This window comes from Crotalus tigris, unplaced genomic scaffold (assembly GCF_016545835.1).
Source record: "Crotalus tigris isolate CLP2741 ecotype Arizona unplaced genomic scaffold, ASM1654583v1 scf7180000019454.47142, whole genome shotgun sequence".
NCBI classification, from domain to species: Eukaryota; Metazoa; Chordata; class Lepidosauria; order Squamata; family Viperidae; genus Crotalus; species Crotalus tigris.
Genome location: NW_024097545.1, coordinates 16594 through 39628, shown reverse-complemented (window position 1 = coordinate 39628; position 23035 = coordinate 16594). Strand labels below are relative to the sequence as shown.

The window sequence follows — 23035 nt, the reverse complement described above, 5'->3', positions numbered from 1 at the left end:
GGCCCTCATATTGCCCCCTTTTTGTTCCATCCCCCCCCCTGAAAAACGAAATCGCCCCCTGGGGGGCAATATCGCCCAGGTTAAGAACCACTGCACTAGATAACATCTTCAGGTAACATCTAAAGGCCACTGAAGATGTTACCTGTCAGAAGTAAGTCTTCATCCTGGTTCATCCAAGCCGAATAAATAAGCAACATGGCGACTGCTTTGGGAAGAAGGTTACAGTTTATTGAAGAAGCAGAAAGATGTTCCTTGCAAGAAAGAGCAGAGGAGAGGAAAGAGGGGTTGAGCACATGGGCAGTAGGTTTTTATACCCCCTCTCAGCCTTGTTTGGAATAGTTTCCTGTTCCTGTGGCATGAACCTTGAGGCTATCTCTGAGTGTTTTTCTCGGCCTTGATATCTGTGGTTGAATCCCATTATCATATCCTGCTTCCCACGTGATGGGGCTCATGACTCCTAGAGTTTGGGTGGGGCATGCAGATCTTCTCGTTGTCTTGATTGCTCTGGCTTCAACTTTCTGATGGTTTTACATCTGCATTTGTATGGGGCTAGCTCTTGCTTGGGGCAGAGAGATAGATTTGGGGCCAGGTTTGGTTTTAAAAAAAAAATCCTTTGGAGGAAAAATATATTTTTCTGCCCTTTTAATATTTCCTTCTCTGGGCTAACTTCCGTTATACCTAACCTGGTAACGAAACGTTCAGAAAACTGCCCACAAGCCAGGACCAGGGGCTCCCAACCCCCGGTCCATGGACCAGTACCGATCCATGGCATGCCAGCAACCGGTTCACACAAACAAGCAAAGTCCCATCCGTGGGATGCAGACAAAACCACGCACCCTCCAGTCCGTGGAAAAACCTCTCTCCACGGAACCAGTCCCTGATGCTCAAAAGGTTGGGGACCTCTGGTGTAGGCAGTCCTGAACTTACAACCATTCCTTCAATGTGGCAACAACACTGAAAAAGGTGGGCTTCCACCAGTCTTTGACGTTAGGACCATCACAGCATCCTCGAAATTATGTAGTCGTGTGACCAAAATTTGCTTGGCAGCATTTACGATCGTCATTTGCAACCTTTGCAGCAAGCTTCTGACAAGCCAAGTCAGTGGGAGAGGCTGCATTTGCTTAACAGCTTTGTGATTTGTTTAATGGCCACAGTTATTCCCTTAACGACCGTGTTGAAAAAAAAAACGCCCGTCGAATCAGGCACATCTGGCTTAACAAAAGCATCACAAAAGCAACGAAAACTCTGATCTCAACTCTCATCCTACCAGTACGAAGAAGACTCTCCATCCCAGTTTGGAAGATGAAGTGAGAATTCCTATTTCACTCCTGCTGCAGAAGGAAAGATTTAAAGTGATAGAGATGAAGTCAACCCAGAAATCACAGTGGGGTCCTTGGTGCTCTCTGAGCTTGGTAGCTTTCTTGCAGATGTTTCATGACCAGATTAGGTAACATTATCAGTGCTAGAAGGAAGGAAGGTTTGCAGAGAGGAGGAGGAAAGGACTGTGGGGTCCTTGGTGCTCTCTGAGCTTGGTTGTTTTCTAGCAGACATTTCATTGCCCAACTAGGTAACATCATCAGTATTAAAAGGGAGAGGGGTTGCAGGAGGAGGAGGAGGAGTGTGGGTTCCTTGGAGCTTAGTGGTTTTCTTGCAGACATTTCATGACCCAACTAGGTAACATCATCAATGCAGAGTGGGTGAGGAGGAGGAAGAGGAGGGAGGAGGAAGAGGAGGACTATGAGTTCCATGGGGTTCTCTGAGCCTGGTTGATTTCTTGCAGACATTTCATGACCCAACTAGGTAACATCATCAGTGCTAGAAAACGGAGGGATTGTGGGAGGAGGAGGAGAAGAACTGTGGGGACCTTAGGGAGCTCTCTTGAGTTTTCGTGCAGACATTTCATGACCCAACTAGGTAACATCATCAGTGAGACAGATCAGATATCACAGCTGAGGTCTCCATCTTGGTTTATTCTTGCGTCTTCTTGCATCATCTCCATCTTTTACTTTGGGGATATTAATAAATTTAGAATTCCGGAATCTCTCCTTAGTCACCCTCTGACAGAGTAACTATCCCAAGCGAGGCAATTGGCTCAAAGAAGCAGGAAACGCCGGTTCCCCTTTTGTTCTGCCTTGAAGAGGAAATGTTTGGGGAGGAGCAAGAGACTGAAGTAGCTCCAGATGTCTCTCCTGCTGGCATCGGCATGGCTTCCTTGACAATCCTGGGTCCATCTCAGCTTCCGTTCCTCCTGCTTGTGCAAAACCTGAGGATGTGTTCCTTTCAGAAAATAGGTTAGTATTATTGCTCAGATTTCCAGCTGGAAGCCAGGGAGATTAAAGGTTCTCTAGATGTTGTTGAAAGGCTGCCCAAACTTATACCTCCCCCCAAAGACATGTCCCTGCATGATCTTCTTCTTCACCATCTGCCTTTGTGATTGCCTTCATCTCATCTCCGAGAAGATGTGGAGACTCTAGAAAGAGTGCAGAGAAGAGCAACAAAGATGATCAGGGGATTGGAGGCTAAAACATATAAGGAAACGGTTGCTGGAATTGGGGATGTCTAGTTTAATGAAGAGAAGGATGAGGGGTGACATAATAATAATAATAAAGGTGGAAGGGACCTTGGAGGTCATCAAGTCCAACCCCCTGCTCAAGCAGGTAACTCTATACCATTTTGGACAAATGGCTGTCCTGTCTCTTCCTAAAAACTTGTTGGAGTGTTGGAGCATTCACCGCTTCTGGAGGCAGGTAGTTCCACTGGTTAATTGTTCTAACTGTCAGGAAGTTTCTCCTTAGTTCTAGGTTGCTTCTCTCCCTGATTAGTTTCCATTCGTTGCTTCTTGTCCTGCCTTCAGGCGCTTTGGAAAATAGATGGACCCCTCTCTTCTTTGGGGCACCCCATCAAAACTTGAAACACTATCATGTTGCCCCTAGTCCTTCTATATAGAGACAGACATCATGTCACCCTAGTCCTAGTCCACACTAGACAGATTGAGTTCCTGTTTTGTTCTTCATGTTTTAGCCTCCAGTCCCCTGATCATCTTTGTTGCTCTTCTCTGTAGAGTCTCAACAACTTTTTTACATCGTGGCGACCAAAACTGGACGCAGGATTCTAAGTGTGGTCTCACCAGTGCAGTGAGACCACCGCACATGTTGTTAGATGCATAATATTAACACAGCGTAAACAATTCCATTCCAGGAATAATCGCTATGTCAGGATAGCACTAACACTTAAGACTTATATACCACTTCATAGGGCTTTTCAGCCCTCTCTAAGCGGTTTACTGAGTCAGCATATTGCCCCTCCGACAATCTGGGTCCTCATTTTATCGACCTGAGGATGGGTGGCTGAGTCAACCTTGAGCCGGTCAGGATCGAACTGATGGCAGTCAAAAGAATTAGCCTGCAGTTCTGCATTTTGACCACTGCATCACCAAGGCTCAGAGGAAGGAAAAAGGAGAAAAAAGAAAGAAAAAGGAGGGAGGGAGGGAAGGAAGGAAGGATAAAATATTGCAATAGCCTTTAGACCAGTGGTTCTCAATCTTTTTAATGCCATGACCCCAACCAGTCGCAAGTCGAGGACTACTCAACCGGTCGTAAGTCGAGGACTACTCAACTGGTGCAGCACCGTTTGCAGAATGGGACTTTTGGCGGGCTCAGCAGGGCAGAGACAGCCTGGACAATTCCTATTGGCTTTTGAAAGACAATAGAATTAGACTCTATTCAAGAGAGTCTATTCTATTGGCTTTCAAAAGCCAATAGAATAAACGGGAGTAGCACAGCTAAGGAAAAGGGGGAAAAAATGGTGGACTGCGTTGTTTGGCGACCCCCGTGAAATGGTCGTTCAACCCCAAATGGAGTCCCGACCCACAGGTTGAGAACCACTGATTTAGACTTATATACCGCTTCACATTGCTTTACAGCACTCTCTAAGCGGTTTACAGAGTTAGCATATTGCCCCTCCGACAATCTGGATCCTCATTTTACCGATCTCAGGAGGATGGAAGGCTGAGTCAACCTTGAGTTGGTCAGAATCAAACTCCTGGCAGTGGGCAGCGCGTTAGCCTGCAGTACTGCCTTCTAGCCACTGCATCACCCTGGCTCTTTTGCACCACCACGGATGTCAGACTTCGGCTGGGTGTACAGAAGAGAAGGCCTAAGTCAGGGGTAGGCAACATGGGCTCTTTTATGACTCATGGACTTCAACTCCCAGAATTCCTGAGCCAGTGTGGCTCAGCATGGAAACCTCTCCCTTTCCCTGCAGCATGGCTTGGCTCAGGAATTCTGGGAGTTGAAGTCCACGAGTCATAAAAAAGCCAAGGTTGCCTATCCCTAGCCTAGGTTTAAAGTAACATGGAAGCAAGCCAAGAAGTGGGGTTCAAATAATCCCATCACGCCTTGACTGGCTCAAACTACGGCCATTTTGGATCTCCAGAAGAAACAGAAGCTATTTTCCATTTCAGCTGTTGGAGGGCCTGGTCTGAGCACGGAACCTCGGATACCTGAGTTCACCTTCACGCGGATCACAGCAGGCCAGACCCTCGTTCTCAACTGTACTCTGACTCAGATAGACCTGCCAGCAAGCGCAATATGGTACAAAGACTTGGGCAACGGCCAAAAGTTAATTTACAGGGAGCGTGACAAGTTTTCTCGTGGGGCGAGGCTCGTTCCAGGATCGAAAACTGACTTCAGCATCAGCCTGAGCAACGTTGGCTTCGATGATAATGGGACCTACTACTGCTCGGTGGTCAAGAAAAGTCTCGAAAAGAGAGAATCTACTGTAAAGAAACAGGTGGTGGTGTTTGTGACAGGTAGGTGCCGCTCGGAAAGGGAGGGAGATCCACTCTAGTCAACTGAGACATTTTGGAGTGAATCCGTTGGGAAACTGCCAGGATGGGAGGAGGGGCTAAGCTGGGAACTAGCTTGGCATCCTTACACAGTTGCAAGCAGCATACGTTTGAATTAAGCCCAGGATCTATGAAGCCTTATCTGGTCACTCCGCGTGTGGTCCTCAATGGAACCGCATCTACATGGAGGGAAGTGTGTAGTGGGGTGCCCCAGGGCTCTGTTCTGGGCCCAGTGCTCTTCAACATCTTCATCAACGATCTGGACAAGGGGATAGATGGGGAACTCATCAAATTTGCAGACGACATCAAGCTGGCAGGAATAGCCAACAGTCCAGAAGACAGGCTTAGGATACAGAAGGATCTGGACAGACTTGAACACTGGGCGCTATCTAACAAAATGAAATTCAATGGTGAAAAAAAATAAGGTTCTACATTGAGGCAAGAAAAAACAAATGTACAGGTATAGTATAGGGGGTACCTTGCTCAATAGTAGTAACAGTGAGAGGGATCTCGAAGTCCTAGTGGACAAGCATTTAAATATGAGCCAGCCGTGTGCTGCAGCTGCCAAAAAAGTCAACACAGTGCTAGGCTGCATTAACACAGGGATAGAATCAAGATCACGTGAAGTATTAATACCACTTTACAGTGCCTTGTAAGGCCACACTTGGAATACTGCATCCAGTTTTGTCACCACGATGTAAAAAAGATGTTGAGACTCTAGAAAGAGTACAGAGAAGAGCAACAAAGATAGTTAGGGGACTGGAGGCTAAAATATATAAGGAACAGTTGCTGGAATTGGGTATGTCAAGTTTAACAAAGAGAAGGACGAGGGGGGACATGATAGCAGTGTTCCAATATCTGCCCCAAAGAAGAGGGAGTCAAGCTATTTTCCAAAGTGCCTGAAGGCAGGATAAGGAGCAACGGGTGGAAACTAACCAAAGAGAGAAGCAACCTAGAACTAAGGAGAAACTTCCTGACAGTTAGAACAATTAACCAGTGGAACAATCTGCCTCCAGAAGCGGTGAATGCACCAACACTGGAAGTTTTTAAGAAGAAACTGGACAGCCATTTGTCCGAAATGGTATAGTTTCCTGCCTGAGCAGGGGGTTGGACTAGATGACCTCCAAGGTCTCTTCCAACTTTATCATTATTATTATTATTCCCAGGGAAAGACAAGCAATCTGGGGAGATTCTTGTAATATAATCAGGGGTCCCCAAACTGTAGGCCACAGCCCACTAGCAGTAGCAACCAGTGGCTCATGGGCCACATAAAGCGGCTGGCTGGAGCACACATGTGCACACAGCCCTATTCGTGCAAGCGTTGAGGATGTTCATGGTCCCATTCCCACAAGCATAGCAGGCATTTGTGACACCGTTCATGAGTTGTGTGCATTTGTGGCCCCACTTGTGTGATCATTGCAGGCGTTTGTGCCCCACTCATGTGAGTGTCATGGGTGTTTCTGGCCCCATTCATGCATCACCATGAGCGTCAGGGATGTTCGTGGCCCTCCTTGTGGGAGCAACGGGTGTTTGTGGGCACACATGTGCTCGCATATGCGTTCACCCCAACAAAACCATCTTTTCTTTTCCCTCCCTTCCCCCGCTCCAGTCCACCAACCCCAAAAGGTTGGGGAATTTTGATATGTTGCTGTTGTTAGTTGTGAAGTCGTGTCCGACCCATCATGACCCCATGGACAACATTCCTCCAGGCCTTCCTGTCCTCCACCACCTTCTGGAGTCCATTTAAGCTCATGCCTACTGCTTCAGTGACTCCATCCATTCACCTCCTTCTCCGTCGTCCCCTTCTTCTCTTGCCCTCAATCTTTTCCAGCATTAGGCTCTTTTCCAGTGAGTCCTTCCTTCTCATTAGGTGGCCAAAGGACTTGAGTTTCAAGAACTTTGATATAGATGATAGATAATAAAACTGGTAACTTTGATTATTCATGTGTGGCTGTTTGTCAACTGGCACATATTTACAGTGGTTGCAGCATCCCAGGATGATGTGATCAGCATTTGGAAACGTGTTGCCATACAAGTAGTCCCCGACTTACAACCACCGATTTAGTGACCGTTCAAAGTTACAAGTGGTAGATTTTCAAATTATCCTCTCTCTGCTTTCATCATTAGGTTTATAATCTACGTATAGGTAGTCCTCAACTTATAACAGTTCATTTAGTGACTGTTTCACGTTACAACAGCACTGAAAAAGTGACTTACAACTGATTTTCACACTTACAATCGTTGCAGCATCCCCGTGGTCACATGATCAAAATTCAGACGTTTGGCAACTGACTTATATTGATGAAAGTTGCAGGGTCCAAACACACCCCAAATAAACTAATGAGAACAGAGACTTTCCGAAAATTGGTTGGGACTCCTTATTTCATTTTTTGCTCACAGTGTCAAGTTCTGATCTTGGGCTTCCTGCAAAACAAAGATCTGGATTTTTCACACCAAGGGTGTGAAAGAGAACCTTCTTGGTTTCCCACCGCTGCAATCGGGAGAGCAGAATCAGTTGATCTTCTAGGGCAGAGGTCCCCAATCTTTTGGGCACCAAAAGGGACCGGTTCCATGGAGAGAGGTTTTTCCGCGGACCGGAGGTTGCGTGGTTTTGTGTGCTGCCTGCATCTTGTGGATGGTGCTTTGCTTGTTCGTGTGGATCGGTTGTTGGCATGCCGTGGCCTGGTATTGGTCCAGATTGGGGGTTGGGGACCCCTGTTCTAGGCTCTTCTGTCGTTCGACCCCAAATGGGGTCCCGACCCACAGGTTGAGAACCACTGCTCTAAAGGTTCGCCATCACTGCTCTAAGGGCAAGATGCAAACAAGAGGCACGTAGCTGCCCAACTTTCACTCTTGACATGCTGCCCCCTCGGCAGAAGAATGGATCTGAAAAAAATAATAACCAGGTTGGGTTCAGAGAACCTACTTGTTTCCCCAATGCCACAATGGGAGAGCAGAAAGAAGTTGGTTTCTAGGCTCTTCTGAAGGTAGGACCCGTGAGTCTGAAGCTGTCCTGACCAATCTCTTTGGCTTTCTTTACTCAGTTCCTCCCAAAGTTCGTCTGGAGACCAGCCCACCTTCCCCCGTCCAGCTGAACGCCACTGTGACGGTCACTTGCCACGCAGAAAGTTTCTATCCAGATGGTGCCAAAGTGGACTTGTTTTGCAAGAATACCAGCGGTAAAGGAAAGACTACTGCGACAACCTTGAATTCCGATGGGACCTACTCCCGCAACAGTTCCATGAAGTTCACGGCCACCGAAAAATGGAATTCATCGCTCTTCACTTGTCTGGTCAAACATAACTCGCAAGCAGCAATCAAGGCGACGGCAAGACTGTTTATTAGGACAGAAAGTAAGTGAGGGGGTGTTTCTGAGTTTTTCTTCCATTTTCTGTCCCAAGGGTGCTTTTTCAGGAGGCAACTGGACTTTCTTGTTTTTCCTTTGAAGACGTTTCACTTCTCATCCAAGAAGCTTCTTCAGGTTCTGACTGAATGGTGGGGAAGGGAAGGATTTATACTCCTTGCAGACAGCTGGTCATTTGCCTTCTTTTAGAGTCATTGAGGCCACCTGGAGGTTGACCTGTGTCCTCAGGGTCACCTGAGTGGTGCAAATGGCTGGGGAGCCTTCTTGGCTGCAGAATGTTTTCTGCCCTGGGTCCCTTCACGGTTGAAGACGGGCGCAGGATGATGGGGATGAGTCTGTGTTGTCTGCATCTCCAACTGGAGCACAAAAAGGTTCTTGTAGTTTGCAATGTTTTCTAGAAATCTGTTCATGCTTCCGCACTGTTCTGAAATGGATTTCCAGAATAACATTGCAGACTACAGGAACCCTTTGCGCTCATTTGAGATGCAGACAACAGAGTCCGTGAAGGGACCCAGAGCTGGTCATTTGCATTCTTTTAGAGTCATTGAAGCCACCTGGAGGTTTATCTTTGTCGTCCTTCTACAACAGTCCATTCAGCAGTTCCAAGAAGGCTCCACACCCATTTGCACCACTCAGGTGACCCTGAGGACACAGATAAACCTCCAGGTGGCCTCAATGACTCTCTAAAAGGATGCAAATGACCATCTGTGTGAAAGGAGTATAAATTCCAGTCAGAGCTGAAGAAGCTTCTAGGATGGGAAGCGAAGAAGTTTTCAAGGAAAAAACAAGAAAGTCCACTGGATGGAGCGGGGGGGGGGTGTCCAACTTTGGCAACTTTTAAGACTTGTGAACTTCAACTCCCAGAATTCCCTAGCCATCCTACCTTAACTGGCTGGGGAATTCTGGGAAATGAAATCCACCTATTTTATAGCTGCCGAGGTTGAGGAACACGGATCAAAAGCCATTTTGGATTCCTGTCAGAATCAAGAGGCAGGGCTATTTCTGGTCTTGAAAACCATGAGGGATGCTGCATGAGTCAGTTTGATCTTTGACGAACAGCCTAAAAACCATTCTCCCATACTGAAATTCTTAGCTCCCAACATTAAATTGCATTTTCTTCCATTTTTTTTTTCTAGAGACCAGGCCCAATTTTGCGGTTTAAAAATGCAAGAAATAAATAAAATAAAATGGCAGAGGTGCCATCAGCAACTACCTTGTGGGTACGATAGCATTAAGCCTTTTAAAGTGTCATTTATTTCACTGAGGAAAATGGAAGACAACTTTTAACTACATTGTTTGTTCTCTAAATAGTCATGTTTTTTTCCCCGTTGCTTGAGTAATAGATAATTTTTGAAAACAGGCAGTTTCAGTTCCTCAAAAATTGTTTAGAAACATTCTTTCTGGGGCTGTTGGTTGACGTGACTTAAAATAACTTCTGCTATCAGTTTATTCAGATCAGATAGGGTGGGAATGTTGTTATTTTATCTACTACATTTTGTTGAGCTTTAAAAAAAAAAGTACATCTCGGATCCTGCAGTGATTCCTCAAACTCAAACACACTGGTGGAAACGAGCATGCTTCATGCTTTCATAAATTAGATTTTGAGATTTAAGAGGAAATAAAGAGGAAAGTACCAGCCTTAGAATTAAGGTTTATTAATCATAGTCAAGAAAAAAAATGAAAGTCAGTCATGAATTTTGTGACACTGAAAAAAAAGTAAGGATAGTTGACTTTGGGTCAATCAGCAGGAGGTGAATTCTAGTCCCGCCTTAGGCATTAAAGCTACTGGGTGACTTTGGGCCAATCAGCAGGAGGTGAATTCTAGTCCCGCCTTAGGCATTAAAGCCAGCTGGGTGACTTTGGGCCAATCAGCAGGAGACTCTGAGTTCTAATCCTGCCTTAGGCACAAAAGCCACCTGGGTCACTTTAGCCTAGGCATTGTCTCTCAGTCCAAACCACCTCTCAGGGTTGTTGTGATGGGGAAAATAGGAGGGAGAGAGGTGTATTAGGTACGTTCACTGGATAAGTTGCCTTCGTTGGGAATTGTGATGTTGTCTTTCCCATGTTTTCAGCATTTGGTATGTGGCGGTTTATGGAGTTCCCGGTGGAAAGCCAGGCCTCCTTGAGTAGGCGGCCTCCCTTGATGATATCTCTAGATATAGTTTGTGCATTGGCAAGATCGAACCTGTGGCCAAAATTGGCCATGTGGGTCCACACCTGCGAATGTTGTTCGTGTCTTTTGACAGCCAGTGCGTGCTCATGCACCCTGGATTTTAACCTCTTGGAAGTCTCCCCAACATAGTTGCAGGGGCAATCCTTGCATTTGATCTTATACACTATCAAAGATCTTTCTTCGTTGGGGAGCGGGTCTTTGGGGTGCATGACTCTGGCGCGTAAGGTCTGATCCGGTTTGGGGGACACTTTTACATTGAAGGGAGCCAATAGTCTAGCTGTTGCCTCGGATACGTAGTTGATATACAGGAGGGAGATACGTATGGGTTGTGTTGTTATCCTGTTGGATTGTTAAGTCTTCATGGGGTCTATGTGGTCTGCTGTGACGCCTAATAAATTCAATTGGATAACCATTATACTTTACAAGTCCGGTAAAGATGGTTTCTTTCCTCGGTTTTTGCCCTGGCTGTATTACAATGTGAGTCTATGCGTTTGAATAATGTTCTGACGTAACTTGCTTTGCAGGCCACTGGATGATTGCTTTTATAGTGGAGGGTTCTGTTGGTATGAGTTGGTTTATGGTATACCCTTATGTGTAAGGTCCCATCAGGTTGGCGATTAACCAGCACATCCAAAAAGGCCAGGGAACCCTGATTCTCCTCCTCTGCTGTAAAATGGATATTTGGGTATACCAAATTCAGTGTGTCCACGAAGCTGGCCCTATCACGTCTCTTCTCTTAATGACCACAAATGTGTCATCAAATTTAGGTTGCTATTTGGTCATTACTTTAGGTTGCTACTTGGTCATTACTACGGTCTCAAGCCGTTGCAGGACCGCCTCCGCTACTATGCTCAAAATAGGTGACCCCATTGGCGTCCCTTCGATCTGTTTGTATATGGTTCCTTGAAAAGTAAAGTATGTTTTTAGGCATGTTATCAATTTTACCAAATCGTCGGTATGGAGGGAGTCTTGGTGCTGTCTTTGTCCCTCTTCATTAAGGCAATCCTTCAATACTGTGATCGCTAGATCTTGTGAGCTGGAGGTGAAGAGTGAGGTGACGTCAAATGACACCATCACTTCATCTTCCTCCACCCTTAGAGGTCTGATTTTTCTCAAGAAACTCCTTTGCCGATCTTACTGTAGTCTCTTTATCTACCAAATGACTGATCTGGCCACTCAGCCATTTGGCTAACTCAGAGGTTGGTGTGCCTTTGAATGAAACGATGGGGAAAAGGGGGACTCCTTCTTTGTGGACTTTTGGTAGGCCGTAGAATCTGGCCATAGCCGAATCCCCCAGACGTATTCTCCTTAGGGTGTCTTCGTCCACCTTCCCATAGCATTTGAAGTTGTTAAGGAGTTTATTGATAACAGTTTTTAAGTGCGGTCATGGGGTCTCTATTGATGACTTTGTACGCTGTCGTATCACTGAGCAACGTCAGGGCTTTATCCATATATTATGCTCTATCCATAATCACCATCGCCCTCCCATTATCCGCTGGTAGGATGACGATGGTATTGTCCTTCCTCAGTTGTTCTGAGGCTTCCCTTTCCTCTCTGGACAATATTTGACAGCGCTTATGGCCCATCAATAGCCCCATGACCCGTTGTCTAATGGGTCGCCTTTCGGTATACAGTTGTGTGGAGGGCACCATTGGTTTGGCGACTGACTAGTAAGTCTAGGAAGGCCGCCTTCTCCGCTGTAAACTGAATGTCAGGGAACACTGCATTTAATCTCTCTATAAAGGCAGCCTTGTCTGTCCGTTTGAGGATAGTGAATGTGTCCTATCTAGCCCAAAATTCAGGGCGGTAATTGGACATCACCTTGGATTCCAGACACTGTAGGACCGCCTCAGCGATGACACCAGAGATGGGGGACCCCACTGGCGTGCTCTTAATTTGTTCATACATCGTGCCCTGTAATGTGAAGTGTGTTCTCAGGTATAGCCGCAGCCGTTGGATGACATCGTGTCTTAAAGGGGCCATGGTTTTGTGATCCCTCTAGCTGTAGTAATTCTTTTATTGTTGAGACAGCTAGCCCTTGTGGGATGGATGTAAATAGTGATGTCACATCAAATGAAATCATGGTCTTGTCATCCCGTATTCTCACTGCCTTGAGTCTTTGCAGGAACTCCTGTGACGGTTTCACTGTAGTCGTGCTTCCCTCCACCAAATACTGCAACCGTTGGCTTAGCCATTTGGCCAAGCCAAATGTTGGCATGCCCTTGAATGCCACGATGGGTCTTAAAGGGATCCCGTCCTTATGTATCTCACCATTGCCGAGTCCCTTGGTCCTATAACTCTCAAGTCTTCTTCACTAACTCTCCCCCGTCCTTTAAGCTTATCTATGATCTTATTAAGTTGGTTCTTTATGGACGTTGTGGGGTCTGTTTTGACCACTCTATATGCGCTAGTATCATCGAGTAGGGATCGGGCCTTGCTATTATATGTGGCCCTGTCCTTAACGACCGTGGCTCTGCCCTTATCAGCCGGTAGGATTACGATAGAATTGCCCTTCCGTAGCTCCTCCAAGGCCTTTCTCTCCCTTGTTGATAGAATGTGATGTCGTTGATGACCCATGAGCAGTCCTGTGACTCGCTGTCTTAGGGAGTTTCTTACCTCGTCGCTGGTGATTATGCATTGTATCGCGGGTTCTACAGCTGCGATGAAGTCAATGGGTTGCGCATCCATCAGGTTAAGGCCCCATTGTAGAAGGCTAGTTTCCTCGTCAGTTAGGAATTATATATATAATTTCATCAGGAGAGGAAGCAATTAAAAGAGAGTCTACCAGCTTCATTACCAAATAAATCAAAATGATCCACTGTTTTTTTCCCCCAACAGGCTCACGGCAACAATCCATGCTTGGTCTTTATTTGGGCCTTTTCCTGAACAAAATAGGACTCTTTTTTTTCTTCATGGGTCTTTTCAAAATAAAGGCGTGTGGATGCTGCGTTGCGAGACATTTTGCCCCGTCTTCCCAAGACTGAAAGTTCAACTTTACAACGGTTCCAGACATTCTGGATGAGAGAAGATCTGCCAGGGAATCAATTAACAATTGTTATTTTTTTAAAAAACAAAAAATGCACAATGTTTCTTTTTACAACTATGCATATCATTTACAAATGAATGAAATCAACTTGAGAGATTCCAAAATTAAATGAATCCATCTTAAAATGTTTACTTTTAAAAAAAAAAAAAGAATCACAGGCAGTCCTCAATTTATAACCGTTTCATTCAGTGACCGTTCAAAGTTACATCACTGGAAAAAAGGACTTATGACCGTTTTTCACACTTACGACCGATGCGGCATCCTCCACGGTCACGTGATCAAAATCCAGACAACTGGCAACTGACTCACATTTATGACGGCAGTGTCCCCAGGATCACGTGATCCCCTTTTATGACCTTCTGACAAGCAAAGCCAATGGGGAAAGCCAGATTCCACTCTATAACCGTGTTACTCATTTAACAACTGCAGTGGTCCACTTGGCAAATGTGGTGAGAAAGGTCTTAACATGGAGCAGAAACTCACTTAAATGTTTTGCTTAGCATCATCTTTGGGCTCAATTGTGGTCGTAAGTGGAGGACGACCTGTGCTATTAATCTTGGGCTAGTCTAATGCATATTTTTTTTAAAAAAAAAAAGATGAAGTGACAGAATCTACCAGGAGTATTCTGGCTCTTCTGAATTTCTCTGTGGCTTTTGAGGAGGATTATTCTTCTGGCCTGGCTTGGGGGGGGGGGGTTGAAGTGGGAGGCACTGCCAACCGCATCCGTCCAGAGTCCAGACACTGTACATCTGCCAGAAATGGCATAGGGGGTCTCCTGCTTGGGGGATTGGACTGGATAATCAGTGGAACCACCTGCCTCCAGAAGCTGTGAATGCTCCAACACTGGAAGTTTTTAAGACAAGACTGGCAAGCATTTGTCTGAAATGGTATGGGGTTTCCTGCCTGAGCAGGGGATTGGACTAGATGACCTCCAAGGTCCCTTCCAATTCTATCATCATCATCATCATCATTATTCATCATCATCACACAGCCAGCCAGATGTTCCTACTAGGTTCCTGCCAACTCTTCTGTTATTCTATTCTATAATCTGTCTATTCTACTATTCTATTCTACTCTAAAATCTGTCTATTCTATTATCCTATTCTATTCTATTCTATAACCTGTCTATTCTATTATTCTATTCTATATTCTATTCTACAATATATTCTATTATTCTGTTCTATTCTACAATCTGTTCTATTCTATTATTCTATTCTACAATGTCTATTCTATTCTTCTATATTCAATTCAATATACTATGTTATTCCATTATCCTATTCTACAATCTATTTTATTCTATTCTTCTATTCTATTCTTCTATATTCTGTTCTATATACGATTCTATCCCATTATTCTATTCTACTCTGCAATCTGTCTGCTTTATTCTATTATTCTATTGTCTGCCTATTCTATTATTCCATTTTATATTCTATTCATATATCCCTGACTCCATCAGAAGGCCTGGCACTTTATAATAATGTCTGTAGCCTATTTTTATCCCCAGGTCCAACAACATTAACCCGGGGCCCATGAACTACAGCATTAATGTGGCAGCCGCAGGGCCGGTTCCCACCACAGAGCAGGCAGGGACCGAATTTGACATGGCTGCACTGGGAGGGATCATCCCCAGCAGAAAAGAGAGCAGAGCTGACTTTAACCTAGAACAGGGGTGTCAAACCCGATTTTATTGAGAGCCGCATCAGCATTGCGGTTGCCTTCGGGGGGGTCAGGGGGGGTGCAGCCTACTGGGCGGGCGTGGATGGGGTGGGCGTGGCCTGCTGGGTGGGTGTGGCCAGCTCTACATCGTTCGCGTCAAGAGTGCCTGTGGAGTCCTGGGCAGGAGTAGGACAGATCTGAGGGTCTCTGGCACAAGGGGGTGGAACCAGGGCAAGTGCCAAGGCATGGTCCATTTCTTCATTCCTCACAAAGGGGGACACCTCCCCAGCATGCACCCAGGGGTGGGCCGACACGGCAGGGGCCAGTTCCTCGCTGTTTCTAGACGGCCTTGTGGAGCTAAGACTGAAAGCGTTTCAGCATAGATGGCCGCCATAAAATTGTACATTGGCTCCCGGCCGGCCTGGGCCTGGGCCAAGGCAGCAGGAGCCGTTCCCTCACTGTTTCCAGGATGGCTTCGCAGGCCACATGAAACCACTTCGCAGGCCGCATCTGGCCCCCGGCCTTGTGTTTGACATGTCTGACCTAGAAGCTGGAGCTTAAGAGATTAGAACTCCAGATTCTGAAATACATGGGAAATGGACTCATTAGCTTACAACAGTTCACTCAGTGGCCACTTGAAGTTAAAACAGCCCTGTAAAAAAGGCGACTTACGACCGTTTTTCACATTTATGACCGTTGCAGCATCCCCCCCCCCCGGGTCACATGATCAAAATTCAGAGGCTTGGCAAGTGAGTCATATTTTTTACGACGGTTGCGATGATCCCCTTTTGCGACTTTACGCCAAAATCAATGGGGGAAACCCGATTTAACTCTACAACCGTGTCACTTAACAAGTGTGGCGAGAAAGGAAAGAAATGGTTTCATATTTCATGCATGATAAAAAATGTGAATTATGACAACATTGCAATGGTGCATCCAAATGGAAAATCTGGCTATTCAGTTGGTTAATGTTGAGCAAATTATAACTGATAAGAATTGTTTGAATATTAAGGGGAAATTAAGCTTAAGAACTATGAGAATAGAATATATGGTGAACTAATAAGGTGACTTTTAGAAAAATAACACAAGTTAAGAAAAAACGTCATACGTGGATGTTATTATTTGTACAAACATGGAAAAAATGTCTACACTGAACCATTTATGCATTGAAAATATTAAGAATATTTGTTTAGGGTGGAAGGAAAATATTATTGGGAGAAGGGAAGATCAAAGAAATACACTATTAATATACTGATTATGGAATTACAAAAATTAATTATGATTGGCTGTTAATTAACTATTGTTGTTTTTTTTTTTTCAAAATATATGAACCAAGACAACACGCTGTACTCCAGGCATTGTTATTGTAAAAAATCAGTAAAACATTTCTTTAAAAAAAGGAAAAAAATGTGGCAAAACTCATTTAACAAATGTATCTGTACATGTTCTCAAGTTAGTCTCAACTCCTGATAACTGCTTAGAAAAACCCCTGCAGTTTTCTAGGCCAGATTTTCAGAAGTGGTTTGCACTGCCTTCTTCCTAGGACCCAGAGGGACGGGCCAAAACTACCCAGCTGGCTTTCTGCCCACGTCAGAACTAGAATTTACAGTCGCCTAGTTCTGATTATCTAGCAACATATTAGCTTCCCTTGTTCCAGGCATTAGAAAGAGCATTCTCAGGAACAATTTCTGAATTATGGCGAATGAGATGTTTCAACAGTTCCACAATAATAATAAAAACTTGGAAGAGACCTTGGAGGTCATCTACTCCAACCCCCTGCTCAGGAAACCCTATACCAGTCCCTTCTTAAAAACTTCCAGTGTTGGAGCATTCACAACTTCTGGTGGCAAGTCGTTCCACTGGTTAATTGTTCTCATTGTTGGGAAATCCCCCCTTATTTCTAGGTTGCTTCTCTCCTGGATTAGTTTCTTCTTGTCCAGCCTTCTGGCGCTTTGGAGAATAGATTGACTCCCTCTTCTCTGGGGCAGCCCCTGAGATATTGGAACACTGCTATCATGTCACCCCTCGTCCTTCTCTTCATTAAACTAGATGTATCCAATTCCATTGGATCAAACATCAAAACTGACCCCTGAATGTTATAATAATGCAGGAGATTATTCCAAAGCAAAGCTTTGTTTCCTTGCGACTCACCTGTGCAAAGATTAAAAGGGAGTCATCTAGCTGTGTGGTGAGCACGATGTCCACGATCTCAATCCAAAATCTTCTACAAAAAAAAAAAAGGAAAAATTCAGTTTCCTTTAGAGAAAAAGACAGTAGGGAAAAGGTAAGGAAGCATTCTTCCCTTAACTGATGCTTGTCCCTTCTTTTGTCAAAAGGCCTTCCCTTTTATATTCAGCCTCTTAAAGGGATACAGGCCCTGCTTGCTCTTAAAAAGACACAGACCCTGCTGAGTCATTCCTAACATTGCATCATTCATCTCACATTAAACAAGCTGGTTAGCTTCTAACTCAGGCATGTCAAACTGCCGGCCCGCAAGCTGGATGCATCACAGTGAAACCGCACCCATCCCTTGCCAGCAATGGGGAAAAAGTCGCGATAAGTCAGTACTTTTTTCCTTGTCTGTATGGTGCCAGACATGCAGAGGAACAGAAGGGGGGGGGGAGGGAATACAAGTGTCTGTAGAAAAACTATCCCCAGAACCACAAGGAATTCCGAGGCCCATGCACTACAGATTATTATTTTGGCAGCTGTTTGGACCAATGCCCACCACAAAAAGATGGGCAATGAATTTGACACAACTGCAGAGACTTCCCCCAGAACAAATTTACTCACAGCTAAAGAAACAGTGAGTAAAATCCCCTCATTATAGTTGCCTTACCTCTCTGCATTGGTCCCATATCATTGTGTTCTCTTCATCTTTAGTCTCTGCCCCAAACAGCTCTGGAGACAACGCCTGGTCAGGAACTTGCTCTGGTCTCTCACTTTAAAACGTTAGAAGATAAGCATTTAAAAATTAGTATCCTATGTGAAGAAAACGTACTTTTCAACAATTCTGTGGCAGAAACGCTGTGGGCAGGATTAGGGTTATCCTCAATCTATGTCTCTCTATATATATCTATGCCTCCATCTGTCTGCCTATCTCTGTGTCTCTTATTTATAGAACTTACAGAACTAAGGAGAAACTTCCTGACAGTTAGAACAATTAACCCGTGGAACAACCTGCCTCCAGAAGCGGTGAATGCTCCAACACTGGAAGTTTTTAAGAAGAGATTGGACAGCCATTTGCCTGAAATGGTGTAGGGTTTCCTGCTTGAGCAGGGGGTTGGACTAGAAGACCTTCCAACTGTGCTATTCTATTCTATTAACCCTATTAATAATAATAATAATTAATTATTATTAATTATATTATTATATAATTTTTGGTAAAATTTTTATTACTTTTTTCATACAATTCAATAGCATTTATTCAACAATGTGTTGTCTGAGTTTATCATTTACTAGTATAAGTTTAATTCCTAATCCTTTATTATTTTCTCTAGCCATTGATAAACAAGCCCCAAGTCTGATAGTATTCTGTTTCTTCTTTTTCTTTCAACCTCATAGAAAGTCTGTCCATTTCTGCACATTCTAATATTTTTTCTCTCTCCCCCTCGGTCTGTATCTATGTTTCTATCTCTCTCTATTTATCTATCTCTGTGTTTATCTATTATAAATTCCTATATAGTTTATATTTATAAATTAAATGTAAATTATAATTTATAAATATCTATTATATTTCCCTCTCTCTTTCTCCCTCTCTCTCTCTCACACACACACAGAGAGAGAAGGTTGAGAGGGACAGGACAGCTGTCTCCAAATCTCTGAATTCAAATCACAGCATCGATGCTTTGAAACAGGGGCCTTCAAACTTGGCCCTTTTATGACTGGTGGACTTCAACTCCCAGAATTCCTGAGCCAGCCATGCTGAGGGGAAAAGGAGAGGTTTCCAAGCTGAGCCAGGCTGGCTCAGGAATTCTGGGAGTTGAAGTCCAGGAGTCGTGAGGGGGCCATAGTTCCCCCATGCTGGCTGAGGAATTCTGGGAATTGAAGTCCACGAGTCATGAGGGGACCATAGTTCCCCCATGCTGGCTGAGGAATTCTGGGAATTGAAGTCCACGAGTCATGAGGGGGCCATAGTTCCCCCATGCTGGCTGAGGAATTCTGGGAGTTGAAGTCCACGAGTCTTCAAGTTGCCATGATTGAGGACCCCTAGCCTAGGCCGAATTGCCCGCAGGCTTCATCCCCCATCCTGGCCCTCCATTAGGGTCAACGGCAAGAAATTCTGGGAGATGAAGTCCACCCCCCCACCCCTACCCCCGGCGTGAGAGACCCAGAGACCCTGCCGCGGAGGCGACCCCGACCCAACCGGCAGCCCTGCCCTTACCGGGCCTTCCTCTGCCTGTTCCCGCGGACAATATAGCTTTAAAGCTTCGCCCTTCGCTCCTCCGCCGGGCTCTTCACCTCCCTCGGTCACCATGCTGCTCCGCCGGCCACGTTCTCCTGGTGTTCGGAAGAGGCGGAAGCGTTCGTGACGTCATTTCCTCCTCCGCCACCGGCGGGAATCGCTTCGCTTTCTCACTTGGCCGATGAAAGGAGAAGCGGCCGGAAATGCCTTGGACGCCATCTTTGTTGAAGGCACGAGGTAGCCTTCGGTTTCAGACTGCCCGAGGAAAGGTATGCTGCTCCGCCGGCCATGCTCTGTTTCGTGATCAAAAGAGCCCGAAGCTCTCATGACGTCATTTCCGCCTCCGCCAAACTTTCGGTTTCTCACTTGGCGGGATGAAGGGGGAAGCGGCCGAAAATACCTTGGACGCCATCTTGGTTAAAGGCACGATAGCCTTCGTTTTACGACGACTTACGCTTGTTTCCTGGGGGAAAAAAAGGCAGGAGGGGGGTCGTAAAAGCGGAATTCTCCTTTTCTCTCTTGTTCTCTCACCTGAAAGAGATTCTGCTCTGCTGAGGATGACAAGTTGCCTCAATATTAATCAATATGGGGAAGATACTTGCGAATCTTCTATTTTCGTTATCTCTATGGTCTTTTCCAGAGAAGGAGCTCTTGATGGAACATAATTTGATTTTCCATCCATGAAAGGAAAACGGCACTGGACACATTTCTTGACTCCAAATGGGTAGAAAAGTGCATTTCAAAATGCAGAAAACATAATGAATTTTGTTTATTAAAGTTATGGCAAAATATGTGTAGTCCTCAACTTACGACTGCAATGGAGCCCAAAATTTCCATTGCTGAGCAACGGTCGTTAAGTGAGTCGTGACTCATTTTACCACCTTTTTTTGGCCAAAGTTGTGAAGCGAATCACTGCAAATACAGACAAGGAGAAAAATACAGAATCAAGCGATTGTTAAAACGAATCTGGCTTCCCCCGTTGAATCTGCTTGTCGGAAGCTGGCTGGGAAGGTTACAAAAGTTGACCGTGTGACAGTGCGACAGTCATAAATACATGCCAGTTGCCAAGCACCCATATTCTGATCATGAGGATGCTGTGACAGTCCTGTGAAAACCAGGCACGGGTCACACTTTCTGGTGATGGAACGGTCCTAAACAAAAGATGGTTAAGTACAGCATGATAGTGCTGAATGAATGATAGTTATCCCAAAGGTGCTTTTTCAGGAAGCAACTGAACTGTTTTTCCTTTGAAGATGTTTCGCTTCTCATCCCAGAAGCTTCTTCAGGTTCTGACCGGATGGTGGGGAATGGAAGGATTCATACTCCTTGCAGACAGCCAGTCATTTGCCTCCTTTTAGTCCTTGAGGCCATTTGGAGGTTTACCTGTGTCCTCAGGGTCACCTGAGTGGTGCAAATGGGTGTGGAGCTTCTTGGCTGCAAATGTTTTCTGCCCTGGGTCCCTTCATAACTGAAGACGGGCACAGGATGATGGGGATGAATCTGTGTTGTCTGCATCTCCAACTGGAGCGCAAAGGGTTCCTGCAGTCTGCAATGTTTTCTGGAAATCCGTTCACACTCCCGCACCATTCTGAAACTGATTTCCAGAAAACACTGCAGACTACAGGAAGCATTTGCGCTCCAGTTTGAGATGCAGACAACAGACTCAGTGAAGGGACCCAGGGCTGGTCATTTGCATTATTTTAGTCATTGAGGCCACCTGGAGGTTTATCTGTGTCATTCTTCTACAACAGTCCTTAAAGCAGTTACAAGAAGGCTCCACACCCATTTGTACCGCTCAGGTGGTCCTAAGGACACAGATAAACCTCCAGATGGCCCCAACGACCATCTAAAACAGTGGTTCTCAACCTGTGGGTCGGGACCCCATTTGGGGTCGAACGACCATTTCACGGGGGTCACCAAACAAGGCTGTCCGCCATATTTTTCCTTTTCTTTGGCCACGCCCCTGGCACCCGGTGATGTATAAGTGGTTGGGGGTCACCACAACATGGGGAAATGTATTATGGGGTCGCAGCATTAGAAAGGTTGAGAACCACTGATCTAAAACAATGCAAATGAGCAGCAAGTATAAATCCTTCCATCCTCCACCATCCAGTCAGAGCTGAAGAAGCTTCTGGGTCGAGAAGCGAAACATCTTCAAAGGAAAAACAAGACAGTCCAATTGCCTCCTGAAAAAGCACCTTTGGGAATTCTTAAATGTGTTTTACCCGATTTTACATCCTTTCCTGCCACAGCGGTTAAATGAATCATTGCAGTTGTTAAATCAGTTACATGGTTAAGTGAATCCTCATGGACTTTGCTGATCTCAGTCGCAAAAGGGAATCACACAATCCCGAGACACTGCAACTGTCATAAATACGAGTCAGTTGCCAAGCATCTGAATTTTGATCACGTGACCACAGGGGACGCTGCCATGGTCGTGAGGAAAAACAGCCATAAGTACTTTTTTTTTCAGTGCCGTTATAACTTTGAACGATCATAAATGAACTGTTGTAACTTGAGGACTTCCTGTATTATCTTTTCCCAAATGTGTAGTAGTTAAGTAAAAGTACCCGACTCATCAACCAGCAAGGAAAGACATCAAAAACCAGTTTTAAAGGCCTAGAACAGAGTTCTTCAAACTTTTGTGACTCGTGGACTTCAACTCCCAGAATTCCTCAGCCATCCTCCATTTTGTTAGATTTAAGACAGGGGTCTTCAAACTCGACCCTTTTATGACTCGTGGACTTCAACTTCCAGAATTCCTCAGCCATCCTCCATTTTGTTAGATTTGAGACAGGGGTCTTCAAACTCGGCCTTTTTATGACTCGTGGACTTCAACTCCCAGAATTTCTCCGCCAGGCACGCTGGCTGAGGAATTCTGGAAGTTAAAGTCCACAAATCATAAAAAGGCCGAGTTTGAAGTCCCCTGGCCCCAAAGTTAAAATCTATCCCACTGCTGCTTTTATTTAAGAGTATGAACCCGCCAGGCTTTTGTTTCAATTATTTTATTTTTAAAAAAATTAAAGACCTCCATGGCACAACTTCTCAGCACAATTAAGGGTTAGTTTCAACAATGACACTACAATTCTGTTCAGGTCAATCCAGAGAAAGAGAAGGAAAAAAAAAAAACCAATCTAAATTTCAACAAAATAATAATAATAAAAAAGATCACTTCAAACAAGATCTTTAAAAAAAAATCAAATTTGCAAATAGGACTATTTATACTGCCGTTACTTTTTCTTTTTTTATCCTTTTCCTGCCATCTCACACAATGCCAGCTCCCCCCCCCTCCTGAGAAGAGGGGGAAAAACATAATATCCCCAGGAAGTGCTGAGAAATTTTTTTTAAAAGTGTTCTGATACAACGTATACAGATGAGGTAATTTACAACACAGACGTTACAATCTGCAGGTTTTGGGCAGCAAGGCCAGGATAAGCACCGGGAAGAAAGTTTAGATGCATGCTTCTCAATTCCTTCCCCTTTAAGATGTGTGGACTTCAACTCCCAGAATGCACTTCCTGCCTGGCATTCTGGGAGTTGAAGTC

General features: G+C 45.0%; 1 protein-coding gene, 1 long non-coding RNA gene and 2 other non-coding genes across 4 annotated transcripts; 1 reads left to right on the top strand and 3 right to left on the bottom strand.

Annotated features, from left to right (window-relative positions):
* The first annotated feature begins 1743 nt into the window (after nucleotides 1-1743).
* On the top strand, nucleotides 1744-13405 carry LOC120316633 (tyrosine-protein phosphatase non-receptor type substrate 1-like). The gene is made up of 4 exons (XM_039362420.1): nucleotides 1744-2291; nucleotides 4463-4810; nucleotides 7891-8199; nucleotides 13222-13405. Exons 1-4 carry the CDS (start codon nucleotides 2144-2146, stop codon nucleotides 13365-13367), a joined length of 951 nt encoding a protein of 316 aa, XP_039218354.1. The 5' UTR covers nucleotides 1744-2143; the 3' UTR covers nucleotides 13368-13405.
* Nucleotides 13236-19628, bottom strand: LOC120316634. The gene is made up of 4 exons (XR_005559017.1): nucleotides 19470-19628; nucleotides 17925-18027; nucleotides 17237-17309; nucleotides 13236-13413 (listed from the first exon to the last, which is right to left on the bottom strand). It is a non-coding gene; the product is annotated as an uncharacterized LOC120316634 (long non-coding RNA).
* Nucleotides 14905-15039, bottom strand: LOC120316636. Its single transcript, XR_005559018.1, has one exon. It is a non-coding gene; the product is annotated as a small nucleolar RNA SNORA5 (small nucleolar RNA).
* On the bottom strand, nucleotides 17717-17849 carry LOC120316637. Its single transcript, XR_005559019.1, has one exon. It is a non-coding gene; the product is annotated as a small nucleolar RNA SNORA5 (small nucleolar RNA).
* Nucleotides 19629-23035: the final 3407 nt, after the last annotated feature.

Excerpts from the sequence above, each read along its gene's own strand:
- LOC120316633 (XM_039362420.1), top strand. The coding sequence starts at position 2,144 with ATGTTTGGGGAGGAGCAAGAGACTGAAGTAGCTCCAGATGTCTCTCCT. Across the intron at positions 2,292-4,462 it reads GTGTTCCTTTCAGAAAATAG|CTGTTGGAGGGCCTGGTCTG; the intron begins GTTAGTATTATT and ends TTTCCATTTCAG. Across the intron at positions 4,811-7,890 it reads GGTGGTGGTGTTTGTGACAG|TTCCTCCCAAAGTTCGTCTG; the intron begins GTAGGTGCCGCT and ends TTCTTTACTCAG.